The sequence below is a fragment of the Colletotrichum phormii genome (genome assembly GCF_030913505.1).
Source record: "Colletotrichum phormii strain CBS 102054 chromosome Unknown BDP81scaffold_22, whole genome shotgun sequence".
Lineage (NCBI taxonomy): Eukaryota > Fungi > Ascomycota > Sordariomycetes > Glomerellales > Glomerellaceae > Colletotrichum > Colletotrichum phormii.
This window is the reverse complement of record NW_026851464.1, coordinates 351,931-379,155: the sequence shown is the minus strand read 5'-3', so window position 1 is coordinate 379,155 and position 27,225 is coordinate 351,931. Positions and strand designations below refer to the sequence as shown.

The 27,225-nt window shown below is 54.7% G+C and overlaps 8 protein-coding genes across 8 annotated transcripts; 3 read left to right on the top strand and 5 right to left on the bottom strand.

Moving 5' to 3' along the window:
* Positions 1–1,123: 1,123 nt before the first annotated feature.
* On the bottom strand, positions 1,124–1,879 carry BDP81DRAFT_436758 (uncharacterized protein). The gene has a single exon (XM_060591161.1). It carries the CDS (start codon positions 1,858–1,860, stop codon positions 1,429–1,431), a length of 432 nt encoding a protein of 143 aa, XP_060440920.1. The 5' UTR covers positions 1,861–1,879; the 3' UTR covers positions 1,124–1,428.
* A 70-nt stretch (positions 1,880–1,949) lies between these two features.
* BDP81DRAFT_436757 (uncharacterized protein) lies at positions 1,950–2,282 on the bottom strand. The gene has a single exon (XM_060591160.1). The coding sequence runs from the start codon at positions 2,192–2,194 to the stop codon at positions 2,009–2,011; it is 186 nt and encodes a 61-aa protein (XP_060440919.1). The 5' UTR covers positions 2,195–2,282; the 3' UTR covers positions 1,950–2,008.
* Positions 2,283–9,410: 7,128 nt separating this feature from the next.
* BDP81DRAFT_329008 (Tom37 C-terminal domain-containing protein) lies at positions 9,411–11,003 on the top strand (the record flags this gene model as incomplete). The annotated part of the gene is made up of 2 exons (XM_060585273.1): positions 9,411–9,567; positions 9,829–11,003. 2 exons carry the CDS (start codon positions 9,411–9,413, stop codon positions 11,001–11,003), a joined length of 1,332 nt encoding a protein of 443 aa, XP_060440918.1.
* A 393-nt stretch (positions 11,004–11,396) lies between these two features.
* Positions 11,397–12,812, bottom strand: BDP81DRAFT_453259 (GPI transamidase subunit PIG-U; the record flags this gene model as incomplete). Its single annotated transcript, XM_060592810.1, has 3 exons — positions 11,397–12,255; positions 12,318–12,585; positions 12,656–12,812. 3 exons carry the CDS (start codon positions 12,810–12,812, stop codon positions 11,397–11,399), a joined length of 1,284 nt encoding a protein of 427 aa, XP_060440917.1.
* Positions 12,813–13,225: 413 nt separating this feature from the next.
* BDP81DRAFT_436746 (pescadillo) lies at positions 13,226–15,456 on the top strand. The gene has a single exon (XM_060591159.1). It carries the CDS (start codon positions 13,322–13,324, stop codon positions 15,299–15,301), a length of 1,980 nt encoding a protein of 659 aa, XP_060440916.1. The 5' UTR covers positions 13,226–13,321; the 3' UTR covers positions 15,302–15,456.
* Positions 15,457–15,730: 274 nt separating this feature from the next.
* BDP81DRAFT_453257 (RNA polymerase I-specific transcription initiation factor-domain-containing protein) lies at positions 15,731–17,891 on the top strand (the record flags this gene model as incomplete). Its single annotated transcript, XM_060592809.1, has 2 exons — positions 15,731–15,988; positions 16,056–17,891. 2 exons carry the CDS (start codon positions 15,731–15,733, stop codon positions 17,889–17,891), a joined length of 2,094 nt encoding a protein of 697 aa, XP_060440915.1.
* A 911-nt stretch (positions 17,892–18,802) lies between these two features.
* Positions 18,803–22,439, bottom strand: BDP81DRAFT_328917 (kinesin motor domain-containing protein; the record flags this gene model as incomplete). The annotated part of the gene is made up of 4 exons (XM_060585263.1): positions 18,803–19,675; positions 19,729–20,181; positions 20,233–21,936; positions 21,987–22,439. 4 exons carry the CDS (start codon positions 22,437–22,439, stop codon positions 18,803–18,805), a joined length of 3,483 nt encoding a protein of 1,160 aa, XP_060440914.1.
* A 355-nt stretch (positions 22,440–22,794) lies between these two features.
* Positions 22,795–23,940, bottom strand: BDP81DRAFT_436741 (acetyltransferase). The gene is made up of 2 exons (XM_060591158.1): positions 23,190–23,940; positions 22,795–23,133 (listed from the first exon to the last, which is right to left on the bottom strand). Exons 1-2 carry the CDS (start codon positions 23,792–23,794, stop codon positions 23,010–23,012), a joined length of 729 nt encoding a protein of 242 aa, XP_060440913.1. The 5' UTR covers positions 23,795–23,940; the 3' UTR covers positions 22,795–23,009.
* Positions 23,941–27,225: the final 3,285 nt, after the last annotated feature.

The window sequence follows — 27,225 nt, the reverse complement described above, 5'->3', positions numbered from 1 at the left end:
ATTTAGGGGTTCTCTCTTTGCCTGGCACATGACAGACAAGGCTGAAGATGAGATTAAGCATACCGGGGTGTTATGTGAGTTGGCACGTTAGTCATGGCCAAGGTTTTTGGTACGGAGTAGTGTAAACGGAGTGCCTGAAAAGAGAAAGCCGGACGGTCGTCGGGGAATGAGAATAGGGAAAAAATAAGTTAGAAAAAAAAAAAGTTTGCACAAAATTGAAGTTGCATTCGGCATCGTGACCGCCTCTCTTTTTTCACCCTCTCTCCCATAGGCTCATCATAGTCCATCAGTCTCTAGCCCAACCAAATCTTACAACACAATCCTCTGACTGGCTGGAGGCGGTGGGCTGACCTGGGAGCCCGGGCTGGAAATGGAGAAGGATGGAAAATTGCAGAAGCGGTCGAACTTTTTCCAATCGTTCCATGAAAGCTTCCATGCATGAGATGGCTGGGGGTGCGGAACTCCTTTGATCACTGACGAGATCCAATCTCGTTCTTCTCCTTGCCCATGTTGAGTGAACGGAAAGCGGGTCGGCAAAGCAAACGGCAAGAAAAGGTACGGTACCAGGTTTAATTATTACCGTAAAGACAGGGCCAATTCGGCTCGTTCGCTTCATTGTTACCGATTTTTGATGGGAAATTTACTCCCTTGCCCTGGTTCGCCCGCAGCCCGCTGGCCCTTTTGAGTGAGCACTGGGAGAGAGCGTGAGAGTCCATTTTCCCCTTGGCCCATGCCACGCATGCCCTTGTCCTGCTGCAAGATGGTCGATTTCGAATGGAGATGGAGGAGGGTTTGTTGCGCCCCGCTGGACCCCTTGAAGCGCTGATGACAGGCAGCTTTTTCTAATTTGATGATGATTTTGCCAATGGGGGCGGCCAATTATTCACCCCCTTGCTGGTGCTGCTGTCCTCTGGGCTGCCTTGATCGTGGGTAATCTGTTATTACCTGTAAACTACGTGTCAGCTGTCCGCGTTTAGCCTTTGACCTTGATTACGGCACTTCGTCGTAATACGGATACTCGGAGAGCTCATCGGGGCGCAGCAAGACACCAAGTTAGGTGAGATCAGGCAATGCGATGATGATTGCTGCTCAAAAGTGCTGCTGCGGATTTCGGAATGAAATGCGACGGTAAACGGCTACGGCAGCAATAGGTAACATGCAGACAAGAAGTTGTAGCCTGTTGCTTGCCGCAGCAGCAGAAGCTGAGAAGACACGAAGAAGAAACCCGCCCGCCCCCCTGAAGAGTTTTATTTTAGATGCACCTGAAGCAACGTCGACGGAGCCTCTCGCCCCGCTATCTGCAGCAGCACATGCAAGTGAAATGTAATGACTTTTTTTTTCTTCTCAATTGCTTCTGCTTCTTCAACCGGTGTGTACCGTATAGCAAGTTAGAGTTGCAGTTGCAGTTGCAGATTTGGTGGGCTTGCGCTAGGTGTACGTTGTTGGACTTGCAGAATATGGACGCCAATGATGTAGGTGTAATGTGTAATCGTGTTTGCCCAGGAAATTAAGATTACTGCGCAGAAAAGTACGAGAAAGGGCCGCGCAGTTGTATCCGTAGTAGTAAGTGGTAGTGGTAATGGGAATAGTAACGGACGTACGAGAAGGACGCGGCAGATATTCTACGGGCGTTCGGTGAGACTTTCTACGGGCGAAAGATTGGTCTTCTACGAAGCTGAGCCACGCCAGCCGCTTGTTGGGCGGCGTCTTGTCCGCGCAATGCTGCTTGTAAGTTGACAAGTTTGGGTGAAAGGAGTAGAGCAAAAAGAGAGTTTTTGTCCAGAGTGAACGGCGAACTCCTCCCCCTTGGGAACAAAGAGCCGCCTTGAGAAAGGGGACTCGGGAGTTGAGACGAGACATGATTGCTCACTGAGAAAGTGGACAGTTTAAACAGGCCACCCAGGTTTGAGGTTGCTGTAGACACATAATGCGACGTGTCAAGGAGAGAGGTCTAAGAGACAAAGTTGAGTTCTGCATTCGTACTCTTCTCGCTATCGTCAACTCAAAATTACGCACGTCGCAACTTTATATTGACTCTGTAACTGGTTGATTGGGTGTCGTCTGAAGATGGACGGCACGAGATGGGAGCTTTGGCAATTTTGGTAGTCCAAGAGTGTGTGTGTGTGCCATTCTGTGTGCGACGAAGACATGTGTGTGTTGCGTGGTGGTCACTGGTTGACTGGTTTGGTGTCATTTTGGGTGGCGTTTGAGCGGTGAGCTTTGCAATTTCCCTGACGGTTTGAGATTGAACCGTAACAGGAAGAGCGGGACAAGGGTTGGATTGGAAGAGACGGAGCTGCCGAATGCTGTCTCCTTTTTTCTGAAGGGCTCCCCTTTTCTGCGCTGGGTACCTTGATCTGGGTGAGGTGAGTTCGCCAGAGAGTGAGTGAGGGAGTGAGGGAGTGAGGGTGTGAGGGTGTGAGAGGTGAGAGGGCACCAGGTGTCCTGTTGGCTGGTGGGCAAGTATCTCCGTCTCCGTCTCCGCTCCGTTCTGTGCCTGACTGTCTATGGGGAAAACTGAGAGTGGATGTACGTATCCGTACAAAAGTAAGTAGACGGTGAGAAGGCTGGTGTGACAGGGGGGCAGCACACGTTCAGGGCAGGGCGACCCCTGTACGCGTGCTTGTCTCATTTCCTCGCGTTGCGGCGGCCAAGCCCCACGGTGACTCTGGCGATGCGTCACCGCCAAAAAGAGGGAGACCTTTTCCAGGGCAGCGGGCAGTCATGGGGGCCGCCCGTCACCTCAGGAAGATGAAACGAGACGGCGGCCCACCGTTGGGGTGATTGACGGGATTGACATTTCTGGAGTAAACGGTTGCTTCGGCTAGACGCTATTCTCCACTTGACGGTGAGTTCATCGGTACGTATAAAAAGTCCACCGTTACGGCTCTGAGGCACAGGTATCCACGGTACTGTACCTGATGGCGTAAACGGAATGCCGCGCACCACACACACACACACACCAATACCAGACGGAGTGGACGCCTAGGGCAAGCTTTAATTTTGGCACTGGCAGTGTCAGGTACAAGGGGTCAGAGTACTGACGTTCCTCTCCCCAGGCAAAATTCCTTTCTTCACCTTCACTTTACCGCCACCCCATCACAGCCGGTCCCACACCCTGCCGATTTACCCCTGGACAGCTCGCAACGCACGCAAACTCGCCCTTCACCCTCATCTTACACTCCCACCATGGTCATCACACACCCTTATTTACCCTCTCTTACGGTTTAGTATTCTTCTACACACCCTTCACACCCTTCTCCCCTGACACCACACACCCCTCCCGAGCAAGAAGACACCAGTGCCCGATCCAAGGTCAAGCTGGGCTAATACCCTTGCAAGGTTTCTGGCTGTTCCAATATTGCAGAGTCTCGGACAGCGAGCTCTGCAAACAGGCACCGCCAGCCAAAATCTCCTTCCCATCGCCGCATCCGTAGATACATAAGGCACCCGACTCCCCCCCTAGTATCGATGGACTGCTATTCTCGACCAGATCACAATCATCATCGACAAGACCAGATTCAGACGAAACTCTTCTAACCTACGACCGTTTGGTTACATACTACTCTCACATCATCATCCACCTACACACACCAAACAGTCTTTGTCCTCAACCTCAACGGCTTGACAACCTGCAACACCAACCGGCTACCACATACAAAACACCAAGGCTACATCTACGCAGCCTTGCCTCAACCCAAACCAACAACTTCACAACAGCTCATATGGCTTGCTCCGCAAACAACGACTTCGTCACCATGCCCGCTCAGCGCCCCTCGCAACTTCCTCCCTGCCCTGGCCCGCCGCCTCAACGCCCTCTTCCTCCTCTGCCCACCCGCGGTTAAAGAGTGGCTGGCGGTTAGCCTCGCGCAAACACCAACTCGAGAGCTTTCTAGAGCAATGAGTTGAGAAACAACCACCACTTACCACAACGATTGGAGCTGCCCTTCGGTTCCCTTCGCAGTCGAAAACCAAAAAACACGGACGAACGGGGGGGGGGGGGGGGGCCAACAAACCCATTGACCAGTTCCCGGGAAAATACCAACTGCGAACGAAAACCGATCCACACCCTTCAGCAACAACAACGCATCCATTCAGTCGGCCTGCTTTTTTTGCAGCCCGCAGGATTTACCACGCTTTCGAATATGCACGCCATACACGCCTCCTTGTGTTGGCCATGCATGCGTCTCACCCACACCACCCACACCATATGACCGAGGGGCAGAAGAGTTCAAAAGCCTCAGCCGCCTTCGCGACCACCCGGGCTAATGCAACTGCCCCTCAATCTCGAGACCGGACAAACACAAATTTGCGTCACGACAAAACCGCGGGGTCACGAGTTGCTCCGAGGCGGTCTCGAGAATGGGCCTTCTTCTCCCCCCCTCCCCCTTCCTCACCTTCACCTTCTCTTCGTGCCGGCCCGCGTTCCCAAGAGCTGGGCTCTGCACGCAACTATCATGGACCACGCAACAACCCACTCTACTTCGTCATTGACTGCTACCCTACGCAGTATTCACCGACATACCACCTTGTAACAATACCAACCTTACCCTCGTTCTCTACACCACCTTCACCGAAAGTGGGTTATTCAACCAAGCCAACGGAAAACCATCTTTAATCCATGACCTACAACGGAACGAGCAAAGCAGCATCATTACGGGACCAGGAACAAACCTCAACGTCATCATTCAATCACGCATTTTTCCACACCTCATCAACATAAATACATGTATCATTAGAAAGGAGCATTTGTCAGGGAAGACGCATACAGTCTACTCTTTTTGATTTCTTTTCCACTTTGTCGTCGCCGATACCCCCCTTCCCTTTCTCAGAGAGATGGATGGATTCGACGTCAAGTACGAGCGTTTCTTAGGAACCAGATTTAGTCAACTGGGATACATCAAAAGTTGAAGAGAGGAGTTCATTTTCACATTCGCAAAGGAGCAAAGTGGGTTTGCAATCTCAGCATTGGGACCACCAAATTCTAGATGAGAGTTAATAATACCGCACACATAATTCATCAAAACACTTGATCTCCTCACTTGCTCACCTCGCTGCATAAATGTGACCAAACTCCGCATCGTGGCCAAGATCACAAAAGCCCGAAGCCGACTTGCCTCATTGCAACCGACGCTTTAACCGCACAGCTCTCGCTACCGCCGCGCAAACCATGGCAGAAACAGAGGATCTAACTGTGTATCCCCGTTCTTCAACCCATCCTCCCTCCCCCGCCCATTGTGAGACGGCAAGGGCACATGGCACGAGGGACGCGAGCAACACATCCCACTCAAACGCACGACATCCCCATCCCCCGCCTGCCCGCCCGCCCGCCCGCAGTCACGAAGAGGCCGCGACAGGACAGCGCGGGGTTGTTGGGAAAAGGTGAGCCGATCTCGACGAACCCGTACCGTACGTTTGACCGAAAACACTCACCCACACACCCCCAGTCCATCCGTCCCTCCCGACGACCACCCTATATTGGGGGCTGGGGGGCTGGCGAAAGTGGGATGAGGTAACGGACCGTACGGTAAAGGTTTCTGCTTCGCTGGCGTGGTATGAGTGGAATGCTACTCTGCGGCGGCCACCTTTGCAGACCGAGCCCATGCTAATTAAACCTCAGCCTACTTTGTTTCTCCTGCGGCGGCGAGTACATAACAGAGATGGCTCATCTACGGGGGCCTACGGGCAATGCTGCGATACTAGCCTTGCCCAGAAAACCCCCCCATGTGCCATGCATAACCGACCCGACCCGATCAGCAGACCAGATACTCAAATACCATGCAGTCCTGCAGAAACAGGCAAGGCACTACCTACGTTCAGACAAGGCAAAAGGCAACGCAAGGCAGGCTAGCTGTCTGGGCTGGCGCAGTGCAGTTGCAGCGCCAACATACAAATAACTCTCTGCTAACTAGACAAAAAGTATAGCTGAGTACGGGGTGTCAACGGCCGTCTTTTGCGACCCAATATTTGCTTTCAGTCCATGTATTCATACGGAGTTATCTTTCAAACAGGTCCTAGAGAAGGGGGCGGAGATGATTAAACCGCTCAATTGTTGCAGAATATATTGACACGTCGAATTTTTTTTTGGGGGGAAACCGGGGTGTTGATGTTGTTGTGTTAGTGTTTCCACACCACCACCACCACCACCACCACCAACTCTCAAGAACACCATGATCATCAGGGCAGACAGCAGCAACAGCTTCTGCTGTAAACGACGATCTTTACCCGTACCTTGCGGCCAATGGATGACATGTTGTTCATGCTGATAAGCGTCGTCACCCGTCCCAATTGTTTTTTTGCGAGCGGTGTTCGTTCTAGGTGATACACACCGAACGAGGGGTACTCCGTGAACAGTTTGATGCAAGTTGCGTGCAGTGCTTGACCGAAAGGGAGAGGGGGGGGCGGGGGGCGGTTGCCTCGGGACGTGCCTTTTTGCAAGGGAGGATGAGGAGGGGGGGATTACCCGCGATGCGCGGCTTTTTGGATTTATTGAAACCTTCACAAGGGAACTGCATATGAGGCCATTTGTTGTGAGTTGGACATTGAGGTTGCGAGGTCGTGCGGTTCGCGGTGGTAATTGCCTTCATGCGTGCTCATATTGGTTGGACGTGCGTTTCCCGGTGGGCTTTCCGAAGTACGTCTAGTACCTCAGCTGAAGTAAAATCGCCCGTCCCATATTGGACCCGACAGACCAGAGAGGCCTCAATTGAGGGCGGGGCCGAGATCATTAGGTATTCAAGGTCCGAACTCTGTACGGAGTACAGCTTCTTGTGGTACAATTATCGGTGAATACTATCATCTGCCGTCCGACTTTGGGGGTTGGATTCTGATGCCGCGGCCCGCGAGAGAGTGTAGAACATACACCCCTTTTGCTCCTCGATGGAACTCCATTGACCTTTCTACTCGGTACGGAGTACGTATGGTTTGGCATATTGTACAGTTGGGAATTGGAAATGAGAAATTGAGGCTCAGCCTCAGCCCGTCCGTGGACGGACGGGAAGGAAGAAAAGAAAAAAGAAAAAAGGGGGGTGAATGTACGGGATGTGGAATGTTGGACCCCTAATTCCCAACTTGAGGGCAAAAAAAGAGCCAGGGGCTGGAGACTCTCCCGCAGTACGGAGTACGGAGTCAGTTGTACTCTGTGAAGAAGTGAAGTAATGGAAAAAGAAAAAAAAGAGAAAAAGAAACACAGACGTCGTTGACGGGCTCGACGGTCCAAGGCGCCGTCGTCCTAGGGCCTCCCTTATCTAATTACGTCGCACTGGTGACGGGAGGCTAAAGGGAAGGCTAGCACGATGGTGTAATTAGATATTCTGCCCTTTCCGTTTTTTCTTCGAGGGAGAATACGGGTAGAAGGAGAAAATTCAAACAAGTCTGTGGTCCCGAAGACAAGCTTGGCTAGTATCCGCGTGTTTGAACCAGTGAATGAGTATACGATGAAGCAATTCATGCTAGCGGAGATGGCGCCGGGGAGTCGGGATGGGGAGGGAGACCTACTGTTACGATGAGGTGTCCCAAGGTAGCGGCGGCGGCGCGAGAGACGGCGTAGGAAGAAACGGAGCCGCCGTGGGCGGTGTTCCGTGGGCGTGGAACGTCCGATGTGGGCTTCTCTACGGGTTCACCTCGAATTGACAAGCAAGAGAGGCGTGTCGCGATGAGTGATGGGTTAGTTCTCCCCTATTATGATCCCCCTTTATTGCCGTATATTACGATTTCGTATAGTTATTCCTCCGCGATCTAAGAAGAAATCTAAATTAATCCATGTACGACGACGATTCGTCACCGATGAGCGGGACGGTGGTTTAAGCTATAGATGAGTAAGGGTAAGGAAAGCCTTCGTACGTGAGAGTCTGAGTGTAGAGATGTTCTCCTTTGTGGTCTATATTGAGCCCTGATGAGGATTCCGTTGACAGGGAATCGGGGTGCGGCATGTCACGTCAGATAGAAAAAGGACGGGACGGAGACGCCATCCCTTTCATCAAAGTGACACCTGCGCATCTTTAGCCCATGAAATGCGCCATCACATTCTTCTTAGCTGTCGTGGGTTTATTATGGAATTTTCTGTGACGAGATGGATGAACCCTGAAGCCTGAAGCCTGAAGCCTGAAGCCTGATGCTCATCACTTTGCTTCCATTTCCATCCCCCCACTTGACGAACTGGATGTTTGAATTTGTGTGAAACAGGACAAGGGAGGCTTTGGTTTATGGTTCTTCAAGCGCCGTCGCCTTCATACCTGTCAATCTTGTCAATCTGTTTCCAGTTTCGAAAGATGGATGGTTCAACCTGAACGTTTCTGATACGTCTGGAATTCGGACGGTTTAGATTAACCCTGGGGACTAGCACGCAAAGCATGCAAAGCTGTCGTGGTGCCTGCAGTAGGTTACGGTTACGGGTTCGGTGTCGGTGTCGCGTACCTGCCTTAGTGGTGGCGAAATTCCCTGCAGTCGTCGTCGGCTTTGGTCATCTCGCAGGATGGTCACGAGATTGGAAGAAGAAGGTCAAACGTTGACATGTCACGATGTATCTCCCTCCGTGCTCCCCTCCCCTCCCTCTGGTTGGCAAACTTGGTTGATGGCTCAGGGGACTTGCAGCGGTGATCCGGACCCGCCGGAATGCAGGCGCAGAAGCTTAGAGAAGGTGCTTACAGCCAAGACGTCACCGCTTCTTGTTCTTGCCTCTAGATGACTGGTGGACGTTTGACGGGAGGAAAAACTTGGTGATCTGCTGTTTTTGCGGCGGCGTGTTTTGGAGTTTCTCGAACGGTGAACCGGATCGTCAGGGGGCAGGGGGAGGGGGGTTCGTCGATTCCGTCCCAATCAGGAAAATGGAGGCCCGTTTGGGGGAGGTGTGGGGCGAAGCGTGGCAAAACGTGGGAGATGCTGCCCCATATCTTTTTCAGCTGCCTCAGTCCCCCCCCTTTGTGATTATGTAAGGCTAATATCTAGTATCTACCACGTGATCCCGCGCCGAGGTCGTAACGGACCGTTCAGGCCAAGCTCGGACGGATCTTCGCGCCGCTGAAGCCATGAAAGGAATGCAGGGGTCCCTAATTTTCCCCAGAACGACAACATCAGTGACATCGCACTGCACATCATCAGAAACGGTTGTCTCTTACAAGCCCATTGCTGCCTTACGGGATCTTCAGGGTATCGTTCATTCAACAGTGCGTTGAAACGAGTTTGAGTCATTGGCCATCCGACTTTTCGTCATCCTCTTGGGCCACATCCATTGCGCTAGAGGCCTCGGACGATCAGGGTCTTTGAAGTGAACGGTGGAGACAGAAGCGAGTGAAGGCAGCAGACGTGAACCGAATACTTGGATACACACGCCGGCTACCGCAGACGGCGAGGTGTACTCGTCACCCGGCCTTCACACTACAACATACGACACAAACACCACGACCACGACCATGGACAATGTCCTCGAGCTCCACGTCTGGGGCGCTGCATTTGGCCTGCCCTCCATCGACGCCGAGTGTCTGGCCGCCATTGCCTACCTGCACACCGCCCTCCCAAGCTCACAATGGCGCCTGGTCCCGAGCAATGACCCTGCCGTCGACTCATCAAGTAAGTATACCTGTTCACTTATTCACACTTACACCGGCCGCCGTCATCACCGGCGTTTTTACACTGCCCACCCCCTTTCTACCGCTGTTCCAAGTCTCGCCGTTGGGAAGACTTTCCCACGCGGCCTCGTCCCACAATGACGACTCATAACAAAGAAACCTCACAAAGACTCACCCAAACACACACACACACAAAGAAATCCTCCCAAAATATACACAATAGAGCCCCCTTTTCAACTTCAGCCTCGCTAACGTCAACTAGACCGCCTACCGGCCCTCAAGGCCAACGGCGTCTGGGTAACGGGCTACGCCTCCATCGCGGCCCACCTCGCCTCCCTCGCGCCGCACTCCCCCTCCTGGGACCTGGACCTCGACTCGCGCCTCACCCCGTCCCAGCGCGCAGACGCCCTCGCCTACGGCGCCTACATCGAGTCCACCCTCGCGCCCTTGCTCGACGCCGCCCTCTACGGCACCCACGAGAACTGGACAGCCGTCACCCGCCCCGCCCTGAGCCACCTCCTCGGCTTCCCCCTGAGCTGGACCGTCCCCGTCATGATCCGGAACCAGGCCACGGCCCGGTGCGCCCACCTCGGCCTCGACTCGCTCGGTGCCGAGGAGGATGACGATCGCGAAACCGCCGCCCCGAAGAACGGCGCCCTAGACCGCGCGATGAAGCACCTCCCCGTCTCCAACAAGAAGACCATCCTCGAGGAGATGAAAGCCGGCACGGCGCGCGGCATACGGCTCCACGCCATCACCGTCGACGCCCTCTCCCCCCTCGAAGCCCTCCGCGCACAAGGTGAAGACTCACCGGGTGAGAAGAAGCGCTTCTTCGGCGGCGAGGTCCCCACGTCCCTCGACTGCCTCCTCGTCGGCTACCTCGCCCTCATCCAGCAAGTCGACCTCCCGCAGTCCTGGCTCCAGACCATCCTCGCCAAGAAATTCCCCCACCTCGCCGCCATGGCCTCGGACCTCCGCGACGAGTGCCTCACCAACCCGGGCAACGCCCTCCCCTGGACGGCGGCACCTTCATCATCACTCCGTACCGCGGCGCGCTTCCTCGACAACGTCGTGCAGGCGACGCCGAACCTGAGTGAGGCGTACCTCCACGAGTGGCGGCGACGGGCCGAGACCAGGGCCAAGGGGGGGCCGGCAGCGGCGGCGGGGGCGGACCGGAGGACGCTGGCACTCGCGGGCGGGGTCTTGGTCGCTGGCTCGGCGATCGCGTACGGCGTCTTGACGTATAAGAATCTGCCGCCGTGGGGTCTGAGGACGCAGACGTGGGTGGCGGAGAAGAAGGGGCTGGGTAGGTTCGGCGACCTGGGCGAGATGCTCAACTTTTCGCTGGGACTTGCGGACCCGGTGCCGCAGGCGAGTCCGGCTGCCGGGTGGGGTTCGGAGCACAGGTATGTCGAGTCCGAATTAGCCGTCGATTAAAAGCTTGGAAAGAATACTTTGAGTGTGGTGCGGTTGGTCAAGTAATAAGAAAGGTATTGGTAAAAGGAGGTAAAGCTGGGAGCAACATGACTTGGCGGTCACGAAACGAAAAGGGGGCATATAGATCATTCGCAACTCTGGAGTCAGGGGGGTAGTAGCATGTACGAAAAGGCCACATGTTTTGCGGTAATCCAAAAATGTACAATACTGTCTCGATTATCTTGGTTTTACATAGAACCGTTCATCATACACCATACTGCCGTTTGATGCTGCTGCCTATGCCACTGAATGCCGACCTGCAATGCTTTTATGCTGTTGTACACTGACACTTTCAGTTTCACACCTTGATGAAAGTGGCCTTCATCAAACGAGCCTCATCTTTCCGAGGCTTCTTTAGATCTGCCGAATCTCCTTTCCAACCATCTCGGGCCTCTCAACCTCCCACTCGTCACGCAGCACCGCAAACGTGAGATCGCTGACGAGCAAGCTCTGTCCCAGACTCCAGACCAACGTAATAGCGTAGAAGAAATTCGCGTTTCCGCTACCGGCATAGATCCACAGGTGGTAAAAAGCCGGGCCGAGGAAGGAGGCGTACATGATTGTCGCGGCGCCGACAAAAGTATACCGCATGAGCGGGAATACGTGCCGGAAGAGCGAGAGCATCGCCAGGAACAAGCTCGTGTCCGCGATGGACGGGTACGGCTTGAAGATGGCAAAGATGCCGAGGAGCAGCGTCAGGACGACGAGCGGCTGGGTGCGGATGCGGATCGTCAGGGGTCCGACGTAGCTGGAGAGGTGGAGCCAGAAGACGGCGAGGAAGAAGGGGCGGAAGGAGTCGAACATTTCGACGAAGAAGTACCACCACAGCCCCACGTTGGGCGTCAGGTCGTTTAGGGTGAGCTGGGCGCCGTAGGTGCTGGAGAGGAATTCCCAGGAGCCGCCGGTGAGGAGGAAGGACATGGCGAAGAGGGCGGCCATGACGCCGGCGGCGACGGAGACGTTTGTGAGGGCGAAGCGCGGGGTCGAAGGGTCGCGCCGGGTCGGGTCCTGGCGGTCGTAGGCGAGGAGGACGAGAGGGGGGAGGAGGAGGGCGGGGTACAGTGAGAAGTATGTCGCGAAGGAGAGGGAGACCATTGCGCCGAGGGGGGCGCCGGCGATGGCCTTTGCGACGGCGTGGAGGATGGCGCATGTTGAGAAGACGGAGGTGGAGCGGCCGATGCAGGTTGCTATCGTGAAGGGGTTGAAGAGGTAACTGTGGTGAAAATTGTCAGGCCGAGTCGCTTCGTCGATGATGCGAGCAAGGGGGTAGCTTACAGTGATGCGACGACGAGGCCACTCCACCTCTTGCCGCGACGGGGAGAGGAGAAGAGGCGAGAGGACCCGGCTTCGCCAGAGTCGGCGATCTTGGAGAGAGCATCCGCGCTTAGGATGTCGACGAGGATGTAGAGAAGGTATGTGAAGATCGGGAACGACTTCAGGTCCGGGAGGAGGGAGAAGAGGGGGAGGAAGAGGGGCGCTTGGTGGTAGACGCCGCCGTCGTAGGGGGAGACATTGTGGTTGTAGAGGAAGAGTCCTTCTTGTACTGCGTGATGACGAATCGTCAGTCCAAGATGCCTTGCTTCAATTGAGGATCCAGGAAGGGGGAAGCTTACATCGCTTGAAGCTCGTAACGGGGGTCGAGATCTCGACGCGGCCGGTAAGCAGGTCAGGCAGGCCGGGGAACGCGACGAAGAGCAGCAGACGCAGCGCTGCTGCGGCGGCGTAGACGCCCGTCTTGCTGCCTCCCTGTATACTTGTGCCGACGGTCATCCTTCAGTCCATGGTCCGGAGCGGGATGTGTCGAGATGCGGGCTCGCGGGAGCTTCAAGGTTCGCAGTCCTGAAGTATTGGAGTTCGGGCGGGAGTCGGGATGAATAAGGTGTGGTAGGGACGGGGGTCGAGATGGATGACACCTGGTGCTTCGACCGGGGCGCAGGTCCGCTGGGTGCGGGAAGCCTGTCCAGCGAATGGCGATCCGTCTTTCAGCGCAGTTGCACTCGGTTTAGTGGGTTGAACCCCTGGAGCTGGGGCCACAGTACTGATTAGATAACAAAAAGCCAATCAGCGATAACGACAGCCGGGACTAGTCCTATCTCGGCTGGCGAGGGAGCGGTCAACCACTGGCAGAAAATTTCAATGGAAAAAAAGTTCAGAGAGAAACTCGAGAGCGGTGCCCCGCCACGGCCAGAAGTACTGAAGAGCTTCTAAACCCGTCCAAGAACATACACCTTCTCACCCAAGTCAATTTTTTCCAACAACACAACCACGCCAAATCAAAAATGGCGGGAAGAGTCAAGAAGAAGGGAGAGGCCGGAGCGGCCAAGAACTATGTCACCAGAAACCAGGCCATCCGCAAGCTGCAGATTAGCCTGCCCGACTTCCGCAAGCTCTGCATCTGGAAGGGAATCTACCCTCGTGAGCCGCGCAGCAAGAAGAAGGTTTCCAAGTCCTCGACCGCCTCGACGACCTTTTACTACGCCAAGGACATCCAGTACCTCCTTCACGAGCCGCTGCTGCTCAAGTTCCGCGACCAAAAGGCCCTCGAGAAGAAGATTTCTCGCGCGCTCGGCCGCGGTGACGTTGGCGATGCGAAGCGCTTGGAGAAGAACGCCGCCAGGCCCGAGGAGACCGGCAAGCCGAGATACACCCTCGACCACGTCATCAGAGAGCGATACCCGACCTTTGTCGATGCTGTGAGGGACCTCGATGACTGTCTGTCCATGCTCTTCCTTTTCGCCAACCTGCCTTCGACGTCGTCCGTTCCCGCAAAGATGATTGCGCGCTGCGAGCGTTTGACCCTCGAGTTCCAGCACTACCTCATTGTGTCGCAGAGCGTTACCAAGTCCTTCCTTTCAATCAAGGGTATCTACTACCAGGCGAACATCAACGGCGAGGATGTCTTGTGGTTGGTGCCTTACAAGTTCAACCAGAGGGTTGTTGGCGATGTCGACTTCCGCATCATGGGAACCTTTGTCGAGTTCTACATGACGCTGTTGGGCTTCATCAATTTCCGTCTGTACACCGGTCTCGGCCTCAAGTACCCGCCCAAGTTTGACCAGGCCAAGGACAACCAGTCTGCCGAGCTTGCCGCCTTCACCATTGAGGGACAGAACCTCGCCGCCCCCGAGGAGCCGAAACAAATCACCAACGGCGAGACCGAGCACAGCGTCGACCCCAAGACTCAGGCCGCGGTTGACAAGGTTATCAAGAAGCTCAAGTCGTCGGATGCCGACAAGGAGGAGAACAAGTCGGAGGAGCAGACCGAGTCCACAGAAGAGTCCACAAGCGCCATCGACAAGTTCGAGCCTGCGGCGCCCGGCGGTGACGTCCTGCCCCAGCCCGTAAGCTCGAGCACCGACAGAAACAAGCTCTTCGCCCACTGCACATTCTTTTTGTCCCGTGAGACTCCTAGACAACCCCTGGAGTTCCTTCTGCGGTCGTTCGGCTGCAAGCGCATCGGCTGGGATGCCGTCCTCGGCGAGGGTGCCTTCACCACCGACGAGCGCGACCCGTCCATCACCCACCAGATCGTTGACCGTCCCCCGATTTACGCCGCCAACAGCGAGGAGGGCGATGGCGAGGACAACCAGACATCTCAGAAGCTCGCGCCCAACCAGCGCATCCCCGGCCGGATATACGTCCAGCCCCAATGGGTCTGGGACAGCGTCAACGAGGAGGAGCTCAAGCAGCCGGATCAGTACGCTCCCGGCGCCCAGCTGCCTCCCCATCTCAGCCCCTTTGTCAGGCAAGTGCAGGGCGCGTACGACCCGACCGTGCCCCTCGAGGAGCAGGAGCCCGAAGGCGAGGCGCTTGCCGAGAGCGACGAGGAGATGGCCGACGACGTGGACGCTGGCGACATGGACGTTGCCGGCTCCGACGAGGAGGAGGAGGGCGAAGACGGCGAGGGCGAAGACTTTGACGGAGTCTCCGAGGACGATGACAACATCGGCTCCGAGAACGACGACGCCGATGCGCAGCGCCAGCTTGAGCTCGAGGCCGAGCTCACGGGCGGCGCCGTCAAGGCCAGGGAGACCAAGCCCAAGACCAAGAAGGAGGCGGCCCGCAAGGCGCACACCAAGAAGGTCGCCGAGGAGGCGGAGGATATCGAGCGTGCCAAGGGCATGCTGAGCAAGAAGAAGAGAAAGCTGTTTGAGCAGATGCAGTACACTAATAACAAGAAGAGCGCCGCGGACGAGAAGCTGCGTGGCAAGAGGAGAAAGCTGGAGAGGGAGGCTGCTAACAAGAAGGCCAAGGCGTAGAGGAAGCGATGGTTGAAGAAAAAGAGAGGAGAAAAGCTTGTTTGTGTTTTGTTTTCTTCTAGAATGTGCAGTAGGCGTTTGTTATACCATAATTGTGGTGTTGGGACGATAAATACATGCCTGGGACACATGAATCGTACTCTCTATGAAAACAAGTGAAATGCCCAGTGAAATGTTGATAGTATGGTGTTGTGAGTGATTCCATACAGAGTTGAAGTCACGTTAGGCTACCTGTTCGTCCTTTCCTCGACAAGTTTCGGTGAGATGTGAGCGGGTCCATTTTTCCTTTACTCTTCACCTTACTTCAACCCACTTTGAAAACCGCTGTTACTCACTTAGGCATTTCATTCGACCTCATTCAATTGATGCATATTCTTTTCACACGTGAAGCATTGATATTTCACCTTCATCCAGCATCATATTCATGTCATGACGGCAAACGAGGAATCGTGGGACCTCGACACCGATGAGATTCGCTCCGTCGACTCTGAAGAGCTTTATGAGACGAGACCCAATCGCTGGAAGGGCAACAAGGCGACATGGAGCAGCTACACGCAGGAAGAGCGACTCCTCCACCGGTCCATGGAGAAACTCCGGAATCGCGACTTATCAGTGCACCTGTATAACGCATTTGCGCTCCGAAATCGTGCTGTGCGCCCAAGCGTCGCGGCAGAGCCTGATGAAGCGGTACGTTTGATAGCAGTCCATCTCATCAACGCGACACGTTCTTAGCCACTAATCTTTCTTTCTTCAGGATACTGATAGACCGCTGGAGGAAATTGTCGACAGCGGCGAATGGCGCCCGCCGAATCTATGGACGGCATGGCCCATGAACTCACGCATCGTGCCCGGCGACGACTTTTTAAAGGAAACCCACGATGAGGACGACGACTTTACCACACGCTCCAGGAAGGAAGAACTCCCCAGCACAGCACTAGAAGAAGAAATGACGGCTACGATTCTACGCCAGGCAAAAGAGCGCTTCCTTCGCCGGCAGCGCAAGGCTCAAGAGCGAGACCAAACTGCGAGGACACGGGATGAATCTGCCCACGAGAGGACGGCGGCATCTTCCATGTCTGCGCTTTCTTCCGCGGCCTCCGACAACGACGACGACGATAAAGAAGAAGGAGGGGAAAACGCCCCTTCTCCATCCGGACAAGGCGCGCAAGCGGGTGTGTCCGATGTAGAGGTCGAAAACCCGAAGCGCAGCAAGACATACGAACCAGTCGTCTCCGCCAACGACGACCTCTCCGCCAACCTCCTCCGCCCCTCTGTCCGTCACATCCTGTCTACCCTCGACAACACCCTCACGGCCCTCCACAACTGCCGCCTCGCCGGCCTCAGCTACATGACCGACTCGTCCGCCTCCGCTACCGACGTGGAAGACGCCTCGGACGCAGCTAGCGTCTCGTCCGCGGCGTCACGGGCGTCTTCTTCGGCGTCGAAGCGTAAGAAGAAGGGCCGGCCTCGGAGCAAGGCGCCAAGGACGCCGGAGCCCGAGTGGACGAGAGCGCTCGAGAGGAGAGGCCGGCCGAAGAAGATGGCGGTTCCGCTGCCTGGTGAGACGGAGAAGGAGATGAAGATCCGAATCGCGAGGTCGCAAAAGAAGCGGATCCCGTTCTCGTCGGACGAGGAGGAGGACGCAGCTGCTGGCGAGACGGAAGCAGAGGACGGGGTGAAGAAGGCCAAAGGATCGGGAGACGAGACGTCGAGGTCAAGATCGCCGAGGAAGAAGCGTGATTTGCCAGCCGAGGCGCGGGCCGAGGCCAAGATCAAGGCCAGGGAAACGATGCTCGGAAACTGGGGTCTGCGAGATTGGAGCGACGTCATCGGCGCGGCGTCGCTCTCCGGCTTCAAGCCCGACGTCGTCGCCAGGGCGGCGCAGCGGTGCGCCGATTTATTCGGCCAGGGGATGGAGATGCAGACTCTGTTCGAGGGGTCTGCGTCAAAGGGGCCGAAGCCGCAGACGACGCGGTACATCCCCGGAGTGGGCAGCAGCAGCACCAACCGCCGTGGAGGAAGAGCCGGCCCGTACGCGGCGGCGGCTGAATCCAGCTCAGAAGAATCAGAAAAAGAGAGGCCTGTTGCGAGAACACGGCGTTTCGGCACATCGTCTCGACAGAATAGTCTAGCACGCGATAGTATCCCGCCGAGCGACTCTGACGCCGCGGCACGAGGACGGAGTACAGCGGCATCAGCAGCGGCGGCGGCGGCGGCGGCGCGACGATCGCGAAGCGCATCCCGCGCGTCTTCCGTGGGGCTATTCTTCTGTCCCGTGGCAGGCTGCGATCGCTCCCTGGAAGGGTTCGGACGGAGGGCGAATCTGCAGCGGCACGTGGCGACGATGCATCCGGGTCGAGCGGGGGATATCGGGGGCGGCGGCGGCAGCGACCGCTTCAACGTGGAGAGCGAGGAGGAGATGGATGGAGCGGTGCACGTTGACGGGTTCCTGAAGCCCATCCGTCCGAGGAAGGGGTGGAGGGCCGAGGATATGGGAAAGAGGAAGCGGAAGAGGCATTATCGTGGCCGGAAGATGGGCGGGAGTGATGGTGGGAGTGGTGTTGAGGAGGCTGTGTTGGATTCTACGTGAGATGTGGGATGTGGCCCATTTTTGGTCGAGGATCCGGGCGGACTTTGAACGTAACCCTCGACTAGATGCTGTCACGGTGGAGGGACTTCACTGGTGAGATATGTGAAGTGCAGAGAATCTTACCTGTGCCATGTTTCTTATACGTGGTCTCAAGACGGACAAAGCCTAGCAGACACCATCTCACCGATGACTTTGGAAATCAGTTGCCGTCTTCGAAACTTGCGCTTCACTCTACCTCAGTGAACAGTAGGTATGTTCACACTTGCCTCTCGGCAGAAAAAGACTTCTTCCGGTTTACAATAGTAGCACGCACTTTTGATTTCGATTTCCATGTAGTCCCGCGGTTATACGGATGTCAATCTGTGACTTCCAACCACAGGCCAATATGATCTATTCTCTGCCAGCCTGAGAACATATCACACCAGCTTCTTTCTTAGGTGGCCCAGACGAGACCACATGAGCATCACTTTTCCCATGGTTATGGCTTAAATTACGGCTTTCGTGTCTGGGACTTCTTTTTTGACACCTGGCGAACTCACGAAGTAGATTAGCATCGTTTGAAAGAGGGATTCGTAATGAATACTGTGAGCAGGTCTCTACCTGACTTCCCTTCCTCAATTGGGCTATACGAGAAGACCAATTTAAAGCAAGCAAGCTTACGAAGAATCAAAGGCGGATGTTAAAACGAAACCATAAAAAAAGGGTGGAATTAAAAAAAACGTCCTTAAAAGAAGTGTCATGGGTATCAACAATACCAGTAAGCCTGCCTTACACGCCATAATCCTACCCAATCGAACAAAAACCTCAAACCCCGTAATCGCCATTTGTACAGTTCAACCAGTTGCATACTCTGATAGTTCCATCAACAGTCCCGGTTTCAGCACCAAAATGATTTGTATCCCTCACACCACCTAATTCAACCGCGGGCTCTTCCTTCTGGGTCCCAAGCTCGACGAGAACGACGAAGGTGGCACATTCTCCCGCCCCTCGATAGGAAGCAAGCTAGCATGCTTGCGACCCTTGGTCACAGGCCGCGTCGAGGTCCGCTTGCTAAAAAGCAGCGGGGCCGTGTTCTCGTTGATGGACATCATGCTCGTCGAGGGGTCGAAGCCGTGGTTACCGGTCGTGTTGGGGTTCACTTCGCGAAGGCTCATGTTAAAGGGGGGCTTTTCCGAAATCATGCTAAGGGCCGACATACGAGTCGACGTGCGCGCCGGTGGCGGTGAGCGGGACAAGTCGTTTTCCGTGTCCGAGAAGACCATGGCATCAGCGGGTGCGGGCTTGGTAGGGGTGGAGGAATCGGTGAGCCCGGCGAGGAGGGCTTCGTGCGCATCGGTCCGGGGCAGGTCGGTCGGGTACCGGTACTGGATCTTCATGGGCGTCTCTCCTGTCGGGCGGTACTCCTGGATGGTTGTCGTTTCAATGTCCTCGCGGAGCGCGGTCAATGGCTTCGACAATTGTTGGGTCAATGGGTCCAGACCTTGCTGCATCTCCTCGGTTTCGGTCTCCATCTCCTCGCCAAGGTCCTTGACACGGTCAAATGTAGTCTTGAAGTGGCTCGAGATGTTGCCAAACGACTTCTCTACAGTGGAGGACAGACCCTGCATGGACTCGTTGTGGCGTTCGTGATGCGAGGCGTTCTCGGAACGAGCGCGAGTGACAAAGTCGTCCAATGCCTCCATTTGAACGTCGAGATCCTTCAGTTGCTCGTCCACAACATGAACAGTCTCGGCGTGGACCGACTTCGTGGTTGCCTGGATGGCCGTGCTGTGTTCCTCGGCGACCTGGTCGTTGGTTAGCATCGTTCTCAGCCATTCATGTGGCCTAATCCACTTACAGTCCAGTCATCCTTCAACCTCCTCTTCATTGCGTCACGGGACTTGGCCACATCAACAAGGAAGTGGCCCTCCTTGGCATCCCATGCGCTCATGTCGTCAGAATATTGAGTTACAGTGTCTTGCAAGGTCACATTTGTGGCCAAGACACTCTTCTGCAGCTGCGCAGTTTTCTCAAGTAGGCGCGTCTCTTGCGTTGTCGCCTGAGCATTGATGAGAGATGCGATCTGAGTCAACAGATTTTGTCGGTCCAGTGCCGCTTGCTTCCTCTCCTCGTCCAACACCCGCTGCATCTGAGCCGAGGTGTTCTCGTTCTCCTCGATGACATTGTTGGTCGCGCTCTCGAGCTGTTGTCTGAGTTTATCGGATTCACTTCGCTGTTCCGTGATGTGCTTCACGAGTTCCTCAAACATGCTCTTGAACTCCTTGCCCAGAGAGCTGTACGAAGAGTGCAACTGCGGATATGTTAGCCTTGAACACCGACAAATGTTCTTGTGATGATGTACCTGGTTGTGGAAAGTGTCGAGCTCGCTGAGAACATCTGCGGCAATGCGCTCCGCAGCACCAGCAATGGCATGGAGACTCTCCCCGACCTGCTGCTTGACGGTGTCGCGCACGACCTTGATTTCCTCAAGAACGTCGTCCATCTCATCCTTGGACTTCTCATTCTGTTCCAAAAGCTCCTTCCTCGATTCCGCAAAGGAGTCAAGCTGTTCGTCGAGAAACTGCTGGGTAGAAGACAGCTTTCCCAACTCTTCACTGACGAAAGCGTTCATGCGCTCAGAAATACCAGAGATGTTTTGCCGCTGCTTCTCCTGGAAAGTCTGTACTCGCTGTTCTACCAGGTTCGTCACTTCAGACACTTCGGCTTGCGCTGTGCCCCATGCACTTCGGTTGATGGATTGCAGCTCCGACTTCCGCTTGTTCTTCGCTCTGAGACCATCCACATCGTGGACCGTCTTCTGCAGGGTCGCAATGAGCTCGCCGCCAACTTCGGCTAGCTTCTCCTCAGTTTCCTGATGAGCTTTGCGGAGGTGAGTCTCCTCGGCGAGGCTTCTCCTTGTGGCCTTGAGCACAACCTCGGTCTGTTCGAGAACTTCCTGAGTTTCATCGAGCTCAGCCTTGGTGCCTTCGTGGTCCTTCCGCAGCCCCATGAAGCTAGATGTCAGAGCAAAGAGCTCCTGCACCTTGTTCTTTAGGTTGCCCTCGAGGGTCTCCATCTTGGCTGCCTGCTCCTCCATGACAATGCGTCGTGATTCGCTCTGGGCCGTCATCTCCTCGTAGCTCTCGTTGGAGAGGTAAACACCGTTGCGCTGTCGAGTCGTGATCAGTTCGCTCTTGAGTCTCTCGATCTCGGTCGCAAAGTCCCTGAGAAGCATTCTCTTGTTGATCATTGCGTTCATCTGCGGCTTGTTGCGAATGTTCTTGGCTCGGAATGCATAGTCGAGTGTCGAGATCGTCTCCTCCAGGTTGCTCTTTGCCGGGGAAATGGTGGCAATGATACACGTCTTTGTTTGTCCACCCAAGGAATCTTGCAAAAGTCTGGTGAGTTTCGACTCTCTGTAGGGGATATGCTGGCCCTTGTCGACCAACGCGTTGATGACTCGGCCAAGCGTCAGAAGACTCTTGTTGATCAAGCCCGCCTCGGCAGCCCGCTTGTTCTCCGCCCCGGATCGTTGAATGTTTTCACTACCGGCCAAATCGACGAGGTTGAGCTTGCCGGCGCTAACGTAGTCGTCACTTCCATCCTCGCCCTTCTTGCGGACGTAGGCGGTAACAGTGAAGACTGTGTGACTTCGGGAACTGAGGTCGTTGCACTTTGTCGCCGCTACCTGGCGCTTCAAGCTTCCATCCTGAAGAACCTTGATACCTTCACCGGCGTTTCTGATGTGTCTCTCTTCCATGCCCTGCACCACTGTCGTCGCGTGTCTCCTTGATGTGTCATCAAAGATCTTCAGTTTCGGGCCGTCCTCGACAGCGATCAGATCGCGTAATTCTTCGTTGTAGAGTTCGATGAATGAACACTTGACGCAACTTTCGGTATCGTCTACTTCGAGTTTGTTGAACAGCGCGTGGAGAGCTCGGGGGATGATGCCGGCATTATCAGAGAGAAGACCAAGGGTCTCTGTCATGTCACCTGACATGGTGTAGGTCTTGCCGGTACCGGTCTGGCCGTAGGCGAAGATTGTGCAGTTGAAGCCAGCAAGCATCTGCGTTGTCTTAGCCGAGTATCATTCGCCAGGTCTCACTCAAAACGCACCTCATCCAAGATGGGCTTGACGGTATCATCAAAGACCATAGTCTGGTCAGCCGCGGCAGAAAAGACGCGATCAAAGTTGTACGTCTTGTTGCTCAGCGCATTCGGGCCAAGCTTCAGCTCGACATTCTTGCCCTTTGCGCCATCAGCCTGGACAACGACAGCGCTGTTCTCCTTGACTTCGCGGTCGTTGCGGCCTCTGCATCGGACGACGACGTTGATGTTGGTCTCCTGGCCCGGCGTCTCAAAGTCGTATTCGCGCTCCTTACGCTTCGTCGCGTTGGTGGCAACCGAGGCGACTGATTCGGCGGGCGAGGCGGGACGTTGGGTTTGGGAAGGGCCATGTTGGTATCGCAAGTTCGAGGTCCGCGTTCCGGGGCGCACGCTCGAGCGAGCCGCGGCGCCAGTGCGCAGGTTCGACGAGGCCGTCCTCGTCAGCTCCCGTCTGGAGCTCATGATTGGGGTGGTGGTATTTTTCGAGTGGTCGATATGTGGTAGGGGGAAGATAAGAGGTTAATAGACTGTAAAATCCAAAATCGCAAAACACAGCTCGCCGGGGAAAAGTAGGTGCCGTTTCGTGTTAAACAGGGTGAAGTCGGAGCTGTCAAAAAGTGGTGGCAGTCGGTAGGATATCGTGTTGACAATTGCCAGGGTAAGTAAATAGAATATGCGCGCTAAGTGGGGGCAAGCTCTGTGGTTGGTCTGCGGAGTCTGCCGTCACCCGGGCAACCGCCTCACTAGCTCATCTGCCCACACACCGTTGTTTCCTCCCGTCATGACGGCTGTTTTGGTCACATTCCTCACCGCTCACCGAACCTGGGGCGCTCACCGAGACACGTAGACATGGGGCGTCCCGTAATGGAATTGTTCGATTCGGGCAAGATATGGTACATTTCTCTACTTTTACCTGGTGGCTGAGACTCCAACACCAAATCGCATAAGCAACTTGTAGTCTAGGTAGCCTAGTGTGTGAGACCTTTGTGGGTGTACCGTCCACAGTCTTGACAGCATCGTGAATCCACCCGTTCATCCTCTCTGGCCAGTAACTGTCGATAGATCCAACCGCATAAGCGTACCAAGCCAAGCAGGTTTATTAGTACGCGCAAAGCTGAAGTCATCGACAGCAACGAATCCTTGCTGTTCATAGAACCTACACCCTGTCGTCAGAAGCCTGTCTCATCCCAATCACTCGTCAGACACACTCACTTGTTCAACTTCTTCTCGTTCCCAGCCCACGCATCAACATAAAGCACCTGCATGCCCTGCTCAACCCCGTACTCCTTGGCCCGTCGAATAAGCGCCTCTCCAGCGCCCTTACGATGACGCCCGGCCCTGAAATCTGTGACAAGAACATCAAGATACACGAAATTACTCTTCCCCTCCAGCTCAGCGCGACTCTTGTCTTGCTTAAACTGCGCCTTCACGTGGCCCGGAAGCCAATTTGTGCGCACGAAGGCGGTGCCGACGGGTAAGTAGCGATTCCCGGTCTCGGCGATCCTGTATCGGCGGCCCGGCTCGTCTAGCCCGGCGTCATGCGGGGTAATCGCCCCGGCCGAGGAAGTTCCAACCTCAACTTCGGCGATGAAAACTCGCAGAGCGTCGCCTTCGCCGGTAGTCCGGTATCTCTCCGACGTCTCAACGTCCTTGAGGTTCTCCTCCACAAAGCCGTTTTTCTGGCTAAAGGGCTGCGACCCCCACATCTCGCCGCTGCCCATAGCCGCGAGCGGCGCGAGGACCGAGTCGAAGGCCTCCACGATGAAGTCCGCATCGTGGGGGACTTGGCCAGCGTTTCTGACGTTCATTGCATTCATTGAGGGATTGCTGCGGTTTCCCTACAGGGATAATTGGCGATGATATGGCAAGATGACAAAGGCAGACGGGGGGGAAATGCAGAATGTCCCTACCAAGATATCTACCTACCTATTCAAGGTATAGTCAGCATCGCTTGGCTCCTTTGCCGTATCGTTTCCAACGGCACACGGTTGAGATGGCCACATGTTCCAACCCGCCAACCAAAGGCGCCAGAACCAAAGTTTGCTGTTGATTCTTCGCACGGGGAAAAACAACGTCACCTGTAGCAAACACCGGCTTTGATGAGCAAGTGATGGGTCTACAGGTAGAAATTGGCCTCATTGCGGTCATTGTGTGTACCGTGTTGTAAGGCGTCGTGTGCTTGAGGCTGCCCTCGTAATACCTTGATTTAGATCTAGATACTCCCTGGCTGTTTGGATGTTGTTCTCGTTGGCGGCGTCTACTTGAACAAGTGAAAAATTTGCTATCTAGCAATGAGGTGTGGTCGCGAGGAATAACCATTGGTGGTGGTTTTCGACTGTGTCCATCTGTGACGTGTACCGAGGAGTTTAGCTCCACGCGGTGTATATTTTATTGATAACAATGCGCAATAACTTGAAGCCTGAATACCAACTTGTGGCATGTTTTCGCTGGTGCTCAACTCATCAAGTACTGACTGACCTGGCGTTCGCTCAACTCCGAACGTCTGCCACTTAGCGTCGATTTGCTCACCGTAACCAAAGCATGACAAGTTGCGTACGAACTATACAGGACTCGCAGTCGACATGCCATTAACGAGCACGGCATGGCCGACGTACGTTGCGCGACATCGTTGCACGACTGCATGAGGTGGACCCCGTCGCCGGCGGTAGTTGCTCTCAGATATCAGATCAAACTTTGACACATCTTGGCGCAAAGAGTGAGGCGCTTTTCGTGGATGAGATTGTCTCAAGGCAAGCCTAGACGGAAAGCCGTTCGAAGCGGCTTAGTTCCTTCAACAGGGCTGCAATCCTTGTTTAGTGCTCGACTCGCTCCGCCGGACAGCATATTTGTATGTCAATGATCTTCATTTTTCCAACATGTCAGGCCCTGGGGTATCTGAGGGTCGGCTGCGCTGTTCCTGATCCTCGGCCGGATACAAGCCCTAATGTCATTGGGCATAGAGGCGCCTGCATTTGGCATGAATGTGAGTTCGACGTTGAGGTATGCAATGGGATTTGATCCCAGTGGTCCGTAGAGCATAGGGCGAGTGAACTGGGACGTGCCATCTCTGAGGCCATATCTGTGCGTGGTCGCACGGTTGGCCCACTTGCAGTCTTGAAACTGTCCGCTGACGCCGGCAATAATCTGCAAGATCCATCTTCATATTTCAAGAAGAAGAATAAAGATCAATAATAGTGACAAAGGCGGGCACGCCCAACAATTCTTGAAGACCTCGGCCGAGTCAAGCAATGATTATGAAGCCGGCCCATCTGCCGTGGAAGTTGTCAGCCTTGTGTTTGGCCAAGTTAGTAAAAATATCTGTCGGAGGAGAATGACCATAGAGTAGCTCACAGACATCTCAAATTTCCTTGTATTTTTCAACCCGGCGGCATGATGAGGCCTAGCGCGGGAAATTTCAGACCGCGAGAACTGGCAAGATACCCCGGATCGGGAAGGCCGCATTTGTTGCAAGTTTTGACGAAAATCGCCTGAAGTATCGTGATCCAGAAGATGCAGAGAAGCACCCAAATGGCGGGAATGCGATGAGACCGAGCGATGGGGTTTAGGCGGATCGTGCATGCTGACCCCGTAACTTCTAGAACCACAGATCAACGTTGATAGTCATGCTGCTGCGTGATGTGATTGATCGGACTCGCGGGAAAGTTGTTCGCTCATCCTCAGTCGTCTGCCAGCTTTTGCGAAGTGAACACTGAGCATACCCTGCTGTCGAATCCATCACTGTGCTCGCAACGGGTAAGCGTGATAGTCTGATCGAGTGTCAATCTTCTGGGAGTATAGGCATCGACGAGTTTGCTAACGATTAGCCATTACTTCGAGATTGATAGGATTCGTTAGTCGATTGACAACCAGAAGGCTGTCACCGCTGCTCCTGGGTATAAACTGGTGTACACCCAGACAAGGCCAGGCAAAACAGCCATAACTCCTGGAGCTTCACTTGGTTCTAGTTCTGATCTCTGAAGAGCAGCAGCACTCGCTACAACAAGCGAGAACCGCTCTCAAGACCTATTCCGAGAGGCGCAGCAAAGTCAATTGGAAGGCAGGGCGAATCCGAAGGCGAGGTACGAGTCCCGCGGCAAACCGATCGTGGCATAAATCCAGCGGGAGCTATGTACGAGGCGAAAATTTGGAGATTAACGCCTTGCGCTTCCGTTGATGTACTTCGTGGGTCTTGGCAGCACATTAGGTTCCCATTAATTAGAGAAAACGAAGAGTAAGCCAAGACACTGCTTGAGACAGTGACAGCAGCGGTAAGACTCTCAGTATGAGATTGATGGAATCGAACTGGCGATAGGCGGACGAAAATGGCCTGTGATCTAGTTCAGGCCTCATTTTGAGTACAAAGAGGTGTACAGGACCTCATTTGGCGATCTCAATTCCGAGCGAGCCGTAGTGGAGGGAGGGTTGGTCAGGAGGTTGATTGAATGGCGTGAGAAGTATGCGAGACTATGGCTCATCCTTGTAAAGCAGTAGATTGAACTAACAAGAATAGGTGAAACAGAGTGAGAGTTCGTCGAACGAAGGTCTGTGGGTATCAGGCCTTGGAGGCTTCTCCGTGCTCAACTTCAGGCGAGAGAGCGAGATCTACCGAATGGAGTATCTTGTTGGCTGTTGCAAGCACACTTGTTGCAGAGACGGGATAGTTTCCATGCGGAGACAGTAAGGAACAAGGTGGAGAAGCCGGAAGCCTCGCTTGAGGAGAGGCTGGAGAGACCTCCCGGAGGTATGTCCGGTGGCATATGTCCTGGCCTTGGCAAGCTCTGTCTATTGGCTTCTGGTGATTGTAGTTCGTGTGCAGAAGAGATTCTTGATGATGCTGAAACCTTGCAAGCGAATGGAAGAGGCGGTTCCCCGACGAGCCAAGGTTGCGTTTGCATTAACTTAAGATGATGTTGGTGCCAGGTAACAGATTCACTGGTTTCCCCGCGTGTGCCTTGCTAATAGGATTTCAAAGATCCAGTTGCCTTAGGCAAGAAAGATATACTGAAGCGGGCTGGAAATATCTGGCCTGGCGAGTGCTTTCTCAAGTGTTCTTTCCTGGCCATGTTTTTGCCTTCCAGCGTCTCAGATGTGAGTTGCCCTGGTACCTTGATCGTGACTTATCGTTTGCAGCGGAAGGAAGCTTAAATAGGTAGTCCCCAACAGCTTCCCCATCCTCCACTGGTTCTGTGACTTCTGACTGGGTTCCGTTGGAGCTTGCCTGCTGATTAGATAAGAGCTGATGGCCCCT

Bases quoted from the DNA above. Each gene is read 5' to 3' on its own strand.
- BDP81DRAFT_436741 (XM_060591158.1), bottom strand. From the start codon at position 23,794: ATGAATGCAATGAACGTCAGAAACGCTGGCCAAGTCCCCCACGATGCG. The intron at 23,134-23,189 runs GTGAGTGTGTCT...GACAGGGTGTAG, and splicing joins AACGAGAAGAAGTTGAACAA to GTTCTATGAACAGCAAGGAT.
- BDP81DRAFT_436757 (XM_060591160.1), bottom strand. From the start codon at position 2,194: ATGACACCAAACCAGTCAACCAGTGACCACCACGCAACACACACATGT.
- BDP81DRAFT_436746 (XM_060591159.1), top strand. From the start codon at position 13,322: ATGGCGGGAAGAGTCAAGAAGAAGGGAGAGGCCGGAGCGGCCAAGAAC.
- BDP81DRAFT_436758 (XM_060591161.1), bottom strand. From the start codon at position 1,860: ATGTCTCGTCTCAACTCCCGAGTCCCCTTTCTCAAGGCGGCTCTTTGT.